A 14133-nucleotide genomic window follows, 5' to 3' on the forward strand; every position below is an offset into this window, starting at 1 on the left:
TAGGTGTATCGAGGTTTTCTCACCAACTCCATACTCCCTTCGTCTCTCATTAATTGACACCAATTTCCTTTTTTGTCCATAATTAATTGGTAACTTTACTTTTTACTATTTTTAGAAATGAATTATACATTCCACTTACATTTTATATAAACATATAAAAGTAGGACTCACATTTAATAATTTTTTCCACTCACTTTCCATTATATTTTTTAAAATCCGTGTCCAGTTAAATTGCGTCAATTAATAGAGGACGGATGGAGTAGTAGGAGGTAGTATTTACTTTACAAGATAGGAAAAATAATATACTTCCTCCGTCCCCCATTAATTGTCCATTTTGGTTCCGGCATGAGTTTTAAGAAATGTAAAAGAAAGTGAGTTTAAAAAGTTAGTAGAATATGGGTCTCACTTTTATTTATTGATTTTATAATAAAATGTGAGTGAATTAAGTTAGTGTAATATAGAGCTTACTTACCAGTTATTATAAAAGTGAAAGTAAACAATTAGAGCATCCACAATGGTTGCTCGATCGCACGCCCAATCGGCCGAGATCGGGTTTGGGCGTGGTCGGGCATCCATTGCAGGCGTCGGTCACGCCCGAGCGCGACCGAGAGTTCGGTTGCGACCGATCGCCCGCCCGATCGATCGGGCGTGAGATCGGGCGCCCATTGCAGAGGCGCGCCCGAGCCCGATTTTTTCGGTTTTTTTTTTTTTTATAATTATTTAACCCTAATTTAAACCACTATAAATACTCCATTTTCTTCACTTTTCACCAAACCTTTCACTTTCTCTTCTATATTCTCTCAATATCCACACTTTCAACAATGGATGCGAGTCAATACCCAAGCCCGAATAATGTCGACGACGATATACCGATATTTGGAGGAGGCGGCGGCGCCCGGTGGCCCGGCCACGAAGACTACCGGGTTGAGACGCCCGGATCTGTAGGATCCACTTTCGTCTCGGACTCTGAGTTCGATCCGTTCTTCGGCACTGAGGAGTATCGGGTTGAGGATATGGAGCCTAGTTGTGGGCAACCTCCTGCCCCTGTGCGGCCGCCGCCGAAGAAAGGGAGGAAGAAGATGGCGCGGAAAGAAAAGGCGCCATCGGTTCCAGTCCCACTCCCACACGACGAGCCGAACGAGGAGTACGCAACAGGGCGTACTGACTACGAGTTGGATGAGTACCTGAAGGTGGCTCAGTGTTGGGTCGATGTATCGGAGGATTCGATATCCTCCAACAACCAGACTTCGGCCAGGATGTGGGATCGCATTGAGGAACGCTACAACGAGGTGAAACCGAAGTGGGCGTTCAAGCGGACCAAGGTTCAGTTGCGCAAGTGTTGGGATCGGATCAAGGTCCACATCAACAACTTCTGCTATATCTACAACAGGAACATGGACGGAAGGGCTAGCGGTGAGAGCATGGAGGATGTCCTCAACAAGTCGTTGTCCGAGTACCAACGGCAGTTCGGGCAGTTCAAGCTGTACAATGTTTGGCTGATCTTGAAGGACAAGGAGAAGTTCAACGGAGGGATACCGGTTGGATCCTCGGCTCCGAAGCGGACGAAGAACACCGCCGCTGGCGATTACACGAGCAGCAGCCCATCTCCTGTGGATCTGAACGATGAGCCGGAAAGGAGTTCCGGTACGCCTACATCTACTTTTAGACGTCCCATTGGTACCAAGGCTGCCAAAGCCCAGGCCAAAGGGAAGGCGAAGGCGGGCGAGTCTGGATCGGCGCCCCCCCCCCCCCCCCCCCCCCCCCCCCCCGCCGCAGGCTGCGCCTCCTCCATCTGCTCAGCTCATGGACAGGGCGATCGAGGAGTTCGGAGGTTATCACGAGGTGGTTGAGTATAGGTTTATACTTGACGCCCAAAACAGCCTTCGTGAAGAAACCGATTCGGAAGCCCGACAGAGGACTAAGAATATGATCAAGAATTTGGCCCAGAGGTTGAATTTAGATGACTAGTTTGATTTTTTCTTTTTTTAGTATTTTAGTTTTAATGTATTCTTTTAGGTATGATGTAGTTCCACTTTTCAATTAAGTTTTGTGGTGTTTAAAATAATAGTATTTTGGTATTTTATAGTAATTAAAAACAAAATTAAAAAATAATGATTTAAAATTGAAATGAAAAGTGGATAAGAGATAGGGCATGCACTAGAGCTCCATCATTGCAGAAAGATAGGGTATGCTAACGTGGCAACCTCTAGGGCTCTCACTAGGGCTTCCACTAGGGCATCCATTGTAGATGCTCTTAATGCGTTACGGACGAAAATAACAAAAATGGATAATTAATGAGGGACGAATGGAGTATTATCCGATGGATTCATCTATAAGCTAAGCAAAATGCATTCCTATAAATGTGTGCAATTATTGAGTTCCTAATAGTTGTATTAAAAACGCAAAACACATTTTTAGACCCTTACAATTTTATCATAATTTTCATTCTCATACAATTTTTTTTGTTTTAGTAGATCCTTATACTTTCACCATGAATTTCATTAGATCTTTGTACAACTTTTTCTTAAGTCCCTTTTTCTTTTTTAATCTTGGCTAACGTATAATCCCTATTTATCGAAACTTAAGGAATTTTTTAATTTCTTATTTTTAACGTAGCCTAGTCTATAAAAATATCATCTTTGTTATCCTGGAGAAAATATTAACACTTTTACGGTATTAAAATCGAATCTTTTGGAGAAAAACTATGTGAATTTTCAATCAATGATTTATGTTATTCAATATAAAAATAAAAGGATCTGCTAAAAGGAAAATATGGTACGACGAGTTAATGAAAATTATGATTAAATTATTAAAGAATGCGTTTTGCCTATTAAAAATTATCGTAAATCGTAATTATGTTGCCACACGAGGCATAAACACATTGAGTTAGTCTTTAATTATTGTAAAGTTGATAATAAGAAGTTCAATAATATAAGTAGTGGAAGAAATATTATTATAAATCACGCAAAGATTTCCCTCTTTCTCTCTCATTTTTTAGAATAAATCTGTAGAAACCCTTTCATTCCCTCATTTTCCGTCTCTCTCCACACTGCCCGCGCTCGCGATCCACCGTTGCGCCTTATTTTCGCCGTCCAAACCCTAGATTCCGTCACCGGAGCTGCGGCGCCTTATCAGAGTTTGTAGAGCAGCTATTACGATTTGCTTCCAGGTACGGCCACGATCTGATTCCGCGTATTTGTAAGAATTTTGTTTGATTTGATTGGTACAGAAAAGATCCATTAGGTCTTTAAGCGCGGGGGAGCGTACCTTTTTGTTTATATGTCTTGGGTTGTCATAGGTCGTTTCGTGAGATCGGAGATGTCGGCGGCAGCAGCAGAGGTAGCAGCTCAGCAACCAGTTACTGCGCAAGTTGTAAGTTTTTTTTGTTTTTTTTGGATTTTCGTTATTTATGTCTTTGATTTCATGGTAGTATTATTAATTTTGTTCCTTTTGTGGGGATAGGTTGCGAGCGCATTTGTGATTCAGTATTATCATATTCTGCATCAGACGCCGGAACATGTTTATCGGTTTTATCAGGACATAAGTAAGCTTGGTCGTCCACAGGAGGATGGCACCATGACCATCACCACCACTATGCAAGTAATTCCACTCCTTCTGCCTCTTATTTATTTGTTTTTGAATTGTTGAAATAGTGATCTTTTGAGGCGTAATTTATAAATAATTAGTAAAGGTTGATTCTTGATTGAGTATTTGAAAGTTGGAACTGTTAATAGATTTTAAAAGATCTCTGATGTGATTGCACAGGCCATAAATGAGAAGATTCTTGCCCTCAAACCTCTTGATTTCTTAGCAGAGGTTAAATCAGTAGATTCTCAAGAGTCCTTTAGTGGTGGAGTTCATGTTCTTGTAACTGGCTATCTGATGGGGAAGGACAAGTCATGCCGCAATTTTGCGCAGTCCTTTTTCCTTGCCCCTCAGGACAATGGTTATTTTGTTCTGAATGATATGCTTCGGTATCTGGATAGTGTCCCTGCGAACCCAGCTGTGCTCAATGACACTGTGCCAGGTAACCTATATACCTTACTTTCATACTTATCCTATTCATTGCCTATTGTAAACTTATAAACCTCTCCTGCGCTTTTAGTGCCTGCTGCCCCAGCAACAATTGTGGACAATCATGTCCCTGATTCGGGGGATAGCCAGAGGTTCTCGGAGGATGCCGCACCTCCCGCAGAAGAAGTTGTGGCAGGAGAAGTTTACAATTCACTTGAGAATGGTGATGTGCCGATCCTTGAAGAAGAAGTCCCGGTGGCTGAGGTTGTTGATGAAGTAGAAAATGACGAACAGATGATTGTTCAATCTAGTGCCAAAATTGAGGAATTGCCAAAGAAATCTTATGCATCTATTGTAAGTTGGATACAAGTAATGGAGTTTAGCTATTCATCTTTGTGTCATAGTTCTATTGTTATCATAATGGAGAAGTGGTGATTGAACTCTGTGTGCATGGTTTGTTTAGGTTTATGCAGCTCCTTATTTCTGATGTTTGATAGATTACATGATGTTCAGGTGATGCATCTCAAGGAAAGTGTTGCATCTTCCCCACGCCTGCAAGTGGCTCCTAGGAAACCTCCACCAAAGATTGTAGAGCCAATGCATCCACCTTCTTCCACAGTAACCGATGGACCTATTTCTGGTTCAGAAGCTGTTGATAATGGAAACAACGCTGAGGGTGAAGGCATGATATTCTAGTTTTTACATTTCCTATAAGAAACTGGTTGTCTAGGCTTGAGTCATGCTCTCTTCTATTATTCTAATACACCAGTCCTTTCTTTATCCAGCTGATGGCTACTCAATATACATAAAGGGTCTCCCTATGAATGCTACTGAGAGCTTACTTGAGGAAGTATTCAAGAAATTTGGTACCATCAAGAGCGATGGAATTCAAGTTAGGAGCAACAGAGTATGTTCAAGTCTGACTAATGGTTTTGATTAATTATGAAACATGCTGGGATGATTATTATGGTGTCATTCTTTAGAGATGCAAATTAACAATCCTATCCATTCTTGACACAGCAACAAGCGTTTTGTTTTGGCTTTGTGGAATTTGAGGATGCAAGTTCTGTACAAAAAGCTCTCGAGGTATGTATTTTATGCTATAACGCAACATGAAGCAACCTGTATAAGTTTTTTTTGGATGTGGACTAATCTTTTCACTGCTATCCAATTTGTTTGTTATTGCCGGTCTTTATTTGAGTCGCCTCCGTGCACAACCTTTAGTTTGAGCTTATTTTCCTACTTTTTTTTAGTACTATAATTTTCTGTTTATAATGTGTCCAACTTCTTCACCTGTGGATACATGGCTTGTATGAATGACAAAGCTTCCTCCATGTTTACTGAATAAGCTTATTCATTTCCATTTGGTGTATGACCTTATACATTGAAACAACTCCATAACCATATAGTACTTCTTCATAAGCTTGTGGCTAATCATTGAATGTGATTTATAATTCTTTCATTGACCTGATGTTTCAGGCTTCTCCAGTGACAATTGGTTCACGTCAAGCATTTGTTGAGGAGAAGAGGTCTACTAACACTCGAAATTCCAAGGGGAGATTTCAACCAGGAAGGGGTGCTGGATTCAGAAATGAAGGAGTAAGAGGACGTGGGAACTATGGAGGTGGGAGGGGATACGGGAGGGGTGATTTTAATGGCAGGGGTGAGTTTGGCGGCAGGGGTGGCAGGTCCTCAAACCGTGATGGATATCAGAGGTCTGAAAACATGAGTAGCAATGGAGGCGGTCGCATGAACCGTACAGGTGGCCTCACCAATGGTAACACAAAGAGTATGGCACCTCGGGTTTCTGCTACTGCTTGAGCGATGAAGGTAGTCAGTTTTGTTGCTTCAACTAGGATTTATTTTAGTTTATAGGGAATTTTACATCTCAAAATTATTTTTGTCCAACAGCTAACCCCACTTTGCCGATTTTGTTCACAATTTTCCCATTTTGGGTATAAATTATTTATCAGTAGGATGAGATTAAGTAGGTTCCCTTTTTTATATAAAAAAATAGCCTATTCATTGGAATGAAACTGGTTTTCCCGTTGGATTCATTGCTTATGACAATGGTAATGTTATGCTATTCTTTCAGTGTGTTTCTTTATGGGAATTTTTTGTACTGCACTACGCTATCTAGCATATAATTTTGTTGTTACTCCCACCAATTTTTCTTCAATTGACAATTCCTTCACCACTCGAATACAAGTTTAAGTAGAATGAGAAGCAAAGCTTGGAAGTATTAATTTGATGAAAAGATATCATAATTCATTATATCAAAATGTGAATGAAATGGAAACGCATGGATTACATATTTATTCATGAAACTAGTGCATAAACAAAAATAACAACAAACAAAATAGAAGATCAGCTCGTTGGTTTACCTAGTAGGCCTCACCATGGTAACAGCTAACGCGCTCAACTGACGTAAACAATCCAAGCTTGAGCACGTACATTTCAATGCTATACCCGACCGTGTATGCGATTCCCGAGGTAAAAAATGAAATGATAAGATAGTTGCAGGCCATCTCAATGTAGGAATGGGGAAAATGTTTGTCTTCGCTAGTATAAACTTTGGCAATCGCCAGGATGAAAATGCAAGAAAAAGCCGCAGCAGCCGCAGCAAGAATCTTGGCGTACTTGTCGACAAAGGTGAAGGCGAAAGTAGAGGGGGCTACCAGCCCGAAAACGAGGTATGATAGTATCACTAATGTGGAGTGAAATACAAACTTCTTCTTACTACCACCAAGTTGCTCCTTGTAATGTTTATTTCTACCCCTCTTTAGTTCAACAAGCTGTTAATACCAAAAAACAAATAAAAAAAAATCAGAGTCGGATCATAACATGTGGCGTGCACGAATGATATTCCTTACCATATTTCCAATAGCAATGAGGCCACTGAATAGGAGTGCCAATCCAATAGCAAAGACATTCACTGTCATGTCATCAAGAGATAATTAATTTACTAATATGATGTACTGTAATATATTTGAATGAATGTAAAAACATACATGTAGAGGCATCTGTGGCGGCCCCAGAGGCGACGACGCTCAAGCTGGTGATGGACTCGATTAGACCTCCGTACACAATGCATTTTAAGATCTCCACTAGTTTTAGACTACCACGAAGTCTTGTAAGTAACTCTAGAATCTTCGGTTTCGTGTCCTCCTCCTCCTCCTCCTCATCTGAACACTTTAAATTAGTAAACACACAACAATTTCTTCCATAACCAATCATTTTTCACCACTTTCATAACATCTCCCTAAAATGGCAAAATTATCATATTCCATATATAATACATCTTCCTATATATGGTTCCAATATAAGATACTGTGTTGATTGGATTATCACCTGTATCAGCTTCACTATCACTTGATTCTGATTCACTTCTCCTAGTCTTCTGCTGCTTCTCATTTTTCTTCTCATTTCGTAATTCTTTGTTTTCATTTTTGTCTGGTTTGTCGGTTGATGGATGTTTATCTTTTTCCCCTTCTACCTTGTGTTTTCCATCATTTTCATCATTTTCAATATCTGTTAAAGAGAGCACAAATATACTACTGCTCAATAAATTCATCATTGGTAGTTTATAATTTCAAAAATAGAGTAAATAAACAACATGTCGTCCTAGCATTTTTCAGTTAGTCACCAACATTATTGTTTTACCTCTTTCATAAATTTGGTTATAGATATGCATATATAGTTCACAAACACTAAGTAATTTTTATTTTATTACCTCCTTTAGGCTCATGTTCATTTTCGTCTGGTTGGTCGATTGATGGAAGTTGACTTTTTCCACCTCCTTCGTTTTCGATTTTTCCTAAAGAGAAGGGAGAGCGCATAAATATATTAATGCATAATAAAATGCATCATTTATCTTCAATAAAGGAAATGTCATCATCTTAGTTTTTAGAAAAATTATTAGTTTAAATCTTAAACTATTTTACTAGTTTATGTCAAAAATGTCATGAATTTTTAAATAGTTTCAATGAAATTCTCAAGCTATTAACATTATGTATGAAAACTATTCTCGCTGTTATAACTACGATAGTGAGCGTAATTTTAATTCATCCTAGTTTTTAATTACTATGACGATTGTTTTGACAACTTCATATATGGATGCATATATAGATCACAAAAAAGTTTGATTTAATACCTCTCTTAGGATCATTTCCATTTTTGTTTGGTAGGTTTGGAAGTAGATCTTTTCCACCTTCCTTGCGTGTTTCTTTGTTTGCACTCTTTCCAGAATCTATTGAAAAGAAAGAGCACACAAATTTATGATTATATAGCCAACTGGAAAATGAAAATTAATAGACTTGATTAACAAAAATTAAGGCAATGCAGTTAATGATGTGATCACCTGCAGGTTGATGAACTTGCTTGCCTGGAGTGAGATCCAGTTTCCCCCAAATCCAAACGAAGAAAAACTCAAACCATACCACAAACCAATATTTTTTTGTCTGAATCTGATTCGGGTTCGGATTCGGATCAGGAATCTTCCGACGAAGAATAAGTTTGGTAGCCAGATGGTTGCAGTTGTGGCAGTGTGGAGCATATCTCTTGAACTTGTCCAAATCCAACACCAATTCAACCTCTTTTTCCCCATTGTCCACATATGTCACTTCAAACTCTATCGTCTCATTCCTCTCTCTCTCTCCATCTTCACTACTCCCCTTTTTCGTCTCACTACCCTCCTCCTCTTGCTCTCCAACCTTACTTTCTGCAACAAATTAATTAATTAAACGTGGTACATTATAAAATAAAAACTTGAATTTTTAAGGGCATTCTTGATTATAGTTATAGTCTAGAGATATGGGATTAGACCCAAGACCTCTCTCTGAGGAGAGTGTTATTATTATGTCTATCTTCTCACCTTGAGTGTACCGGAAGCCCCCTCCGATTTTCAACCCCGCAGCTTTCATCGTCATCTCCGTCTCTTGCATTTCCGTCTCAGCTTTTGAAACAAATTAAATTCAACGTTTTTGCATAATATACTAAAACATGAACATTTTAATCATAGTTATACATATGTGTGTATAAAAAAAGGAGATTAACAGTTTCTATTTCCATCTTATTCCATGATAAATATGAGCTTGGTCACTTTAATTAGTTAGTGAAACAATATGCAAGGAACATTACAAATAGCACAAGGATTCTCCTATTTCAAATACACTAAATATGCAAGAGCAATTGATTTTATTTGAGCAAAACGATGTTTTTGTTTATCTGGTGATAGATATTATAAACATTACTTATATACTTATGTTACCTTTGTTAATTTGATCCACTGGCGCCATATCGTTAGCATCGTCCTCAACCTGATCCGTGACGTCTGAGGGCGGCGGCGGCAACTCCTCCTCCTCCTCCTTCTCATTCACTTTCTCCATATCTGCCATTCTATGCCGTCAAATTAAGAACAGCGACTTCTGTTGTCACACAAAATTAACTTTTTATCGATTTCAATTTTTGTTTGATGCAAAATGATAATGTCGCCTACTCCTATATATAGCGACTAAAACATGTTACTATGTTAAATGTCTTGTAGAATTAAAAATTCTACGTATATGCTGAACGAGTAAAAATTATGTCTAACAATAAAACTTATGGTTAGACTTGCATTAATTAATCTTCACATGTTTGCTTAGCATAGATCTGTAATTTTAAATTTAAAAATAATGAATTGTATAAGATAATAGTACTACAGGAATTTTGATCGGCTTGACGATGGGAATTACAAAACCACTTCTGTGTAACAACTTGTAGACTGTACACTAGTGACAAACTAAGGTTAATTTAGGAAAATTTTGTGCGACGAGGTCGGCCTAATCATGAATTTTTTCTATTTGTTTAAACCTGTCCAATTTTTTCAAATCAAAATTATCTTTTAACAAATTATGATCAAATTAATACGAAGTGAAATTATAAAATTTAAGATAAAAAAATTTTGTGAGTTCTAATTCAACACGAGCTCCAAGAAAAAAGTTTTTAAATAAATTACTTTGTTAAAAATGACTGCCGTTATGATTAGAGTAATTATTCCAATAAAAGTCTGTGTTGTGTTCTTAATAAAAGCTGGCACCTTCAAGCAATCTTTTAAAAATCGGACCGGCAAGCGAACCGGTGAAGCTATTGGTTCACGGTTCAACTGGTCGGATCGATTCAACCACTGGTCGGACTGTTTTACTGTAGCATATATAATTAAATATATATTTTATAAATATATCAAATTTATTATATAATAAAATATAGTTTTAATCAAATTCATATATATTTTTATATAATTTAGTAAAAAAGAAAATATTATTAAATTTAATTGAAGATAAGTATGATTAAAACATAAATTTAATTAAATATATGTATGACAATATTGAAATTTAGTGTAATAGATTACTATTAAAGTTTATTAAATAACAAATTTAATTAATATATTTTATTTACAATTAATTATAAATTTATAATGAATTAATCAATTTATAAAAATAATAGTTAATCATAGAATGAATGAAAATTTATTAATTGATTATAAGAATAATTAAACTTATTGTTATACCATAACAATTAAAGTGGTGGAGTGGTAATGGAGTTGGACTTATATACATGAGGTTTATGCTTCGAATCCCATTGGACACAAATTTTTGAAAAAAAAGCTGAAAATGTCAAAAACAGGTTCCCGGTTTCCGGTCGAACCGGCCGGTTCATCCGGTTCAAAACGGCTCAACCTCTCAGCGGCCCAACATGGTGAACTGAACCGGCATGAGCACCGGGTCGCTGCCGGACCGGTCCAACCGGCCAACCGGCCGGTCCAAACCGGTTTTTAAAACACTGCTTTCAAGTTACTAAAGTTATTATTACAAATAGTCCGTGTGAGTTGTCAAGCAGTAGAGAGGTAATGCCTAAGGTCAAATCAGGTTTGAGTCTTACATGGCGCAACCTTTAAATTTAAAGTTATTTAACCATCTTAAAAAAATAATTATTGTTACAAATATACAAATTACCGTGTTTGCAAAAAAATTCTAGTTAGGTCAGATTTGACCCAAGCAGAGTGCTTACCAAAACTAAATCAATGAAGGTTCACATTAAACCAACAGTACTTGTGTCTTTTTACAAATAGTTATATACTCCTACTTATCAATTTGATATTTTGATTGGATGTAGTGGACTGGTTGTGGTCTTGTGGAGATTGTTAATTTGTTTTACATTTATCATACATTTGACGCCATATTTTTTTATTAGATGAAGTGAAACAAGAGTAAAGCTTAAATAGTAACAAGTGAAATTTAGTTAGAACATCGATCATTTTAAAGTACAGATAATCAGGGCATTTATAACCCCATCCCAAATCCAGGCTCTAAGTCCACTCCACATCATCATTCCCCTAAATTTGAGTCATATGCCATAACTCCATTAACCTTGCAGGCCACAACTCGGGCTACAACTATTATTTTGCACTATTCACAACTACAACCTATTTTACTCGTAAAATGGAATACGTTGAACAATTAAAATCGGAAAAATTCATTGTTCAGTCGGAAAATAGAAAATTACAACATTGAAATTTAAAAATTCCAAAAAAAACATTAAAACATAAGTCAATTGCTCGTTCCACGCTTGAATAGCAGCTTGATAGCGTTTCACCTCGTTGTTGATTTCTTCTTGGATTGCGGGCATCGCTGTCTCTAACATTCGGGTCATTTGAGCTTCGATTGCTCGTTGACCTTCACGGCGAGGAGGCATTTTCCGAATTTTAGTGTGAGAGTGAGAGAAATGAAGTTGAATTACAATGAAAATGGATGGAATGGTATTTATAGATAAATTTCCGAATAAAAAAAAATTGAAGTTGAGTCCCGGTCCAGCCCGAACCCCAAATAACACCAGGCCGGGCCGCATTGCGGCACGTCCCACGCCGTGTAACGCTGAGCCGGGCCGGACCTCGGGAGCAACCCAGGGACGTAACTGCGTCACCGGGACCGGCCCAGGCTGTAACGCTCCACCATTTAACGCTGCCCCCGGGCTGGGACTCGCGAGCGATCCATAGCGTTATGGATGCTCTTAGGTACAGTAATAAATTTCTTAATAGACTAACGTAAAAGTGGTAGGACTAGCTAGAGTTGTACAATTCCCTTAATTGATCACCCTAGAATATCGTCTATCATCTAAACGGTTTTAAGCATAGAGTTCCAAATTTATGTATTAATAATAATTTTGAGTTAAAGAGCATGAAAAATAGACAATATAATTACTGAGTTATTCAGGTCATGCAAGATGTCACAAAATAGCATAAATAAAATTAAACTCTAGAATATAAAACATCTATGCCCTCCATCCACCAAATATTGTCCACATTACATTCGTTGTGGGTTTTAAGAAATTTAAAGAGAAGAAAATGTAAAAAGTTAGTGAAATGTGGATTCAACTTTATATATTCGTAATTTTATAATAGAATGTGAATGTAAATATGTAATGAGTTAGTGAAAGGACCACCTCCACACTAAAAAGGACCTTGTAAACTTTTATATCGAGTGAATGTAAGTTATAGTGGAAGAACCTCCAATTTTTATGTCGGTCGAGTGGTGTGTAGTTTGCGTGCTACTTGGTCGAGTGACATGTTATGGACTCTCTCGACACACCACTCAATCAAGTGGCATGTTCCCGAACCTCTCGGTTGAGTGGTTTGCAGTTGACACGTCAGTCGATCGAGTGTCGTATTTATGTGTTTGGTAATTTCTTAAATATGATCTGTAAATTATTTTTACTTGACTCCTATTGAGATTGGAAAGATATTTATGCAAAGATCTTTCAAAATGAAGTGACTATTAGCTTTGAAAGATTGGTGTAACTTATTTTTACTATTTTATTTTCTTTATAACCTAACGAAACTTATCAAGCAACTAATAAAACGAGAGTTAAGCTTAAACACGCTTATATTGCTTGTAAACTACAAAGACGCACACAATTAAACCTAAAATGCATTAAAATATCTAATTTGTAACCTACAAAGGTAAACTAACACAGCATTAGTACTATAAAATACTTAAAAATCCAATCACGTGGTAAGGCATAGGCTAACGCGATAAATTACAGCTTGTTGGTGACCCTAAAATTAAAATAAAAATGTTCACATATAACACACCATGTTTGTTTGGAGAAAATCATGGTACCACCACATTAGTATCATTAGTATATTGTAGTAGTACTTAATTGGTCTACTGATGATGACAAATTATGACGATAGATATATTTCATAATGCTCACATCACCTTTGACAATTCTATTTTAAAATTTTGCATCTTAACAAACTTTTCGTTCTCAATTGGTTTATTTAATATTCTTAAAGAACAAAAGGATTTATTTAATTGAAGGTCACGAAAAGTTGAAAACTACTCTTCAATCTCGAAGCAAGCCTTAAATTAGTAAAAGTAGTAATTACTTATAGCCAGTGACTTATTTAAAAATTGATACGGTTTCATAATTCCTCCTGGATATACTTTTCTGTTGTAATAAATTTTAAAACCAACAAAGGAGCAAAAAATCGTAAATTACTTGAGGGAAGTTGGATAATTAAGAAACCTAAGAATTAATAATCGGCCCAAGATTAATAACCGTAAAGGTGACAATTAGTCGGGTCGAGGTGGCCCGACCCATCAAGTTTTGTAGCTCTATCGGATCGGATCCTAACTGGCCATAATCAAAAGAAAAAATTAACCGAGCTGAAATTTTACAAACCCAATTCATGCGTTCCATAATTCCATTCACCTAAAACTAAAATAACCCACCCTCAGATGAAGAAAGAATTAAAGAAAGATTGTAGTGACCCTAAAGAACGTCATATTTTTGCAGAACTTCAGTGCGTAGAGTTTGATGTAAAAAACAATTTATATATGTAATTCGTATCTAAAACAATAATTTGTTACACTTAAAACACATGACACTATTCTATATCTATTAATTTTGTACTTAATTATGTATCTAGATCAATTTTATGGTACATATTTACTGTAATTTATAAAGTTAGTAGTACCATTTAATAGTAATAATAATAATATCAATAAAATATAATTAAGAAAATAATTAAACTTTAAAAATTGGACGTGAAAATAAACTATGATTCGAAGTACAAAA

General features: G+C 36.8%; 2 protein-coding genes across 2 annotated transcripts; one reads left to right on the top strand and one right to left on the bottom strand.

Moving 5' to 3' along the window:
- Positions 1-2966: 2966 nt before the first annotated feature.
- On the top strand, positions 2967-6108 carry LOC125185694 (nuclear transport factor 2-like). The gene is made up of 9 exons (XM_048082273.2): positions 2967-3169; positions 3299-3372; positions 3463-3600; positions 3766-4027; positions 4106-4368; positions 4528-4696; positions 4800-4921; positions 5035-5100; positions 5494-6108. The coding sequence occupies exons 2-9, from the start codon at positions 3319-3321 to the stop codon at positions 5833-5835; spliced, it is 1416 nt and encodes a 471-aa protein (XP_047938230.1). The 5' UTR covers positions 2967-3169; positions 3299-3318; the 3' UTR covers positions 5836-6108.
- Positions 6109-6260: 152 nt separating this feature from the next.
- Positions 6261-9464, bottom strand: LOC125185173 (uncharacterized). Its single transcript, XM_048081669.2, has 9 exons — positions 9284-9464; positions 8888-8968; positions 8375-8734; positions 8168-8263; positions 7748-7831; positions 7366-7545; positions 7026-7199; positions 6888-6949; positions 6261-6809 (listed from the first exon to the last, which is right to left on the bottom strand). Exons 1-9 carry the CDS (start codon positions 9408-9410, stop codon positions 6399-6401), a joined length of 1575 nt encoding a protein of 524 aa, XP_047937626.1. The 5' UTR covers positions 9411-9464; the 3' UTR covers positions 6261-6398.
- Between the last annotated feature and the right edge of the window lie 4669 nt (positions 9465-14133).

Source organism: Salvia hispanica, chromosome 1 (genome assembly GCF_029641045.1).
Source record: "Salvia hispanica isolate PSC_SH4W2 chromosome 1, Shi_PSC_v1, whole genome shotgun sequence".
Classification (NCBI taxonomy): Eukaryota; Viridiplantae; Streptophyta; class Magnoliopsida; order Lamiales; family Lamiaceae; genus Salvia; species Salvia hispanica.

What these genes read in the sequence shown, in the direction of transcription:
- LOC125185694 (XM_048082273.2), top strand. Translation starts at nt 3,319, where the DNA reads ATGTCGGCGGCAGCAGCAGAGGTAGCAGCTCAGCAACCAGTTACTGCG. An exon ending in AACCAGTTACTGCGCAAGTT is followed by an intron (nt 3,373 to 3,462) that starts GTAAGTTTTTTT and finishes TTGTGGGGATAG; the next exon opens with GTTGCGAGCGCATTTGTGAT. An exon ending in CCATCACCACCACTATGCAA is followed by an intron (nt 3,601 to 3,765) that starts GTAATTCCACTC and finishes GTGATTGCACAG; the next exon opens with GCCATAAATGAGAAGATTCT.
- LOC125185173 (XM_048081669.2), bottom strand. Translation starts at nt 9,410, where the DNA reads ATGGCAGATATGGAGAAAGTGAATGAGAAGGAGGAGGAGGAGGAGTTG. An exon ending in TGGAAATGATCCTAAGAGAG is followed by an intron (nt 7,832 to 8,167) that starts GTATTAAATCAA and finishes CCTTCTCTTTAG; the next exon opens with GAAAAATCGAAAACGAAGGA. An exon ending in TGAACATGAGCCTAAAGGAG is followed by an intron (nt 7,546 to 7,747) that starts GTAATAAAATAA and finishes TCTCTTTAACAG; the next exon opens with ATATTGAAAATGATGAAAAT.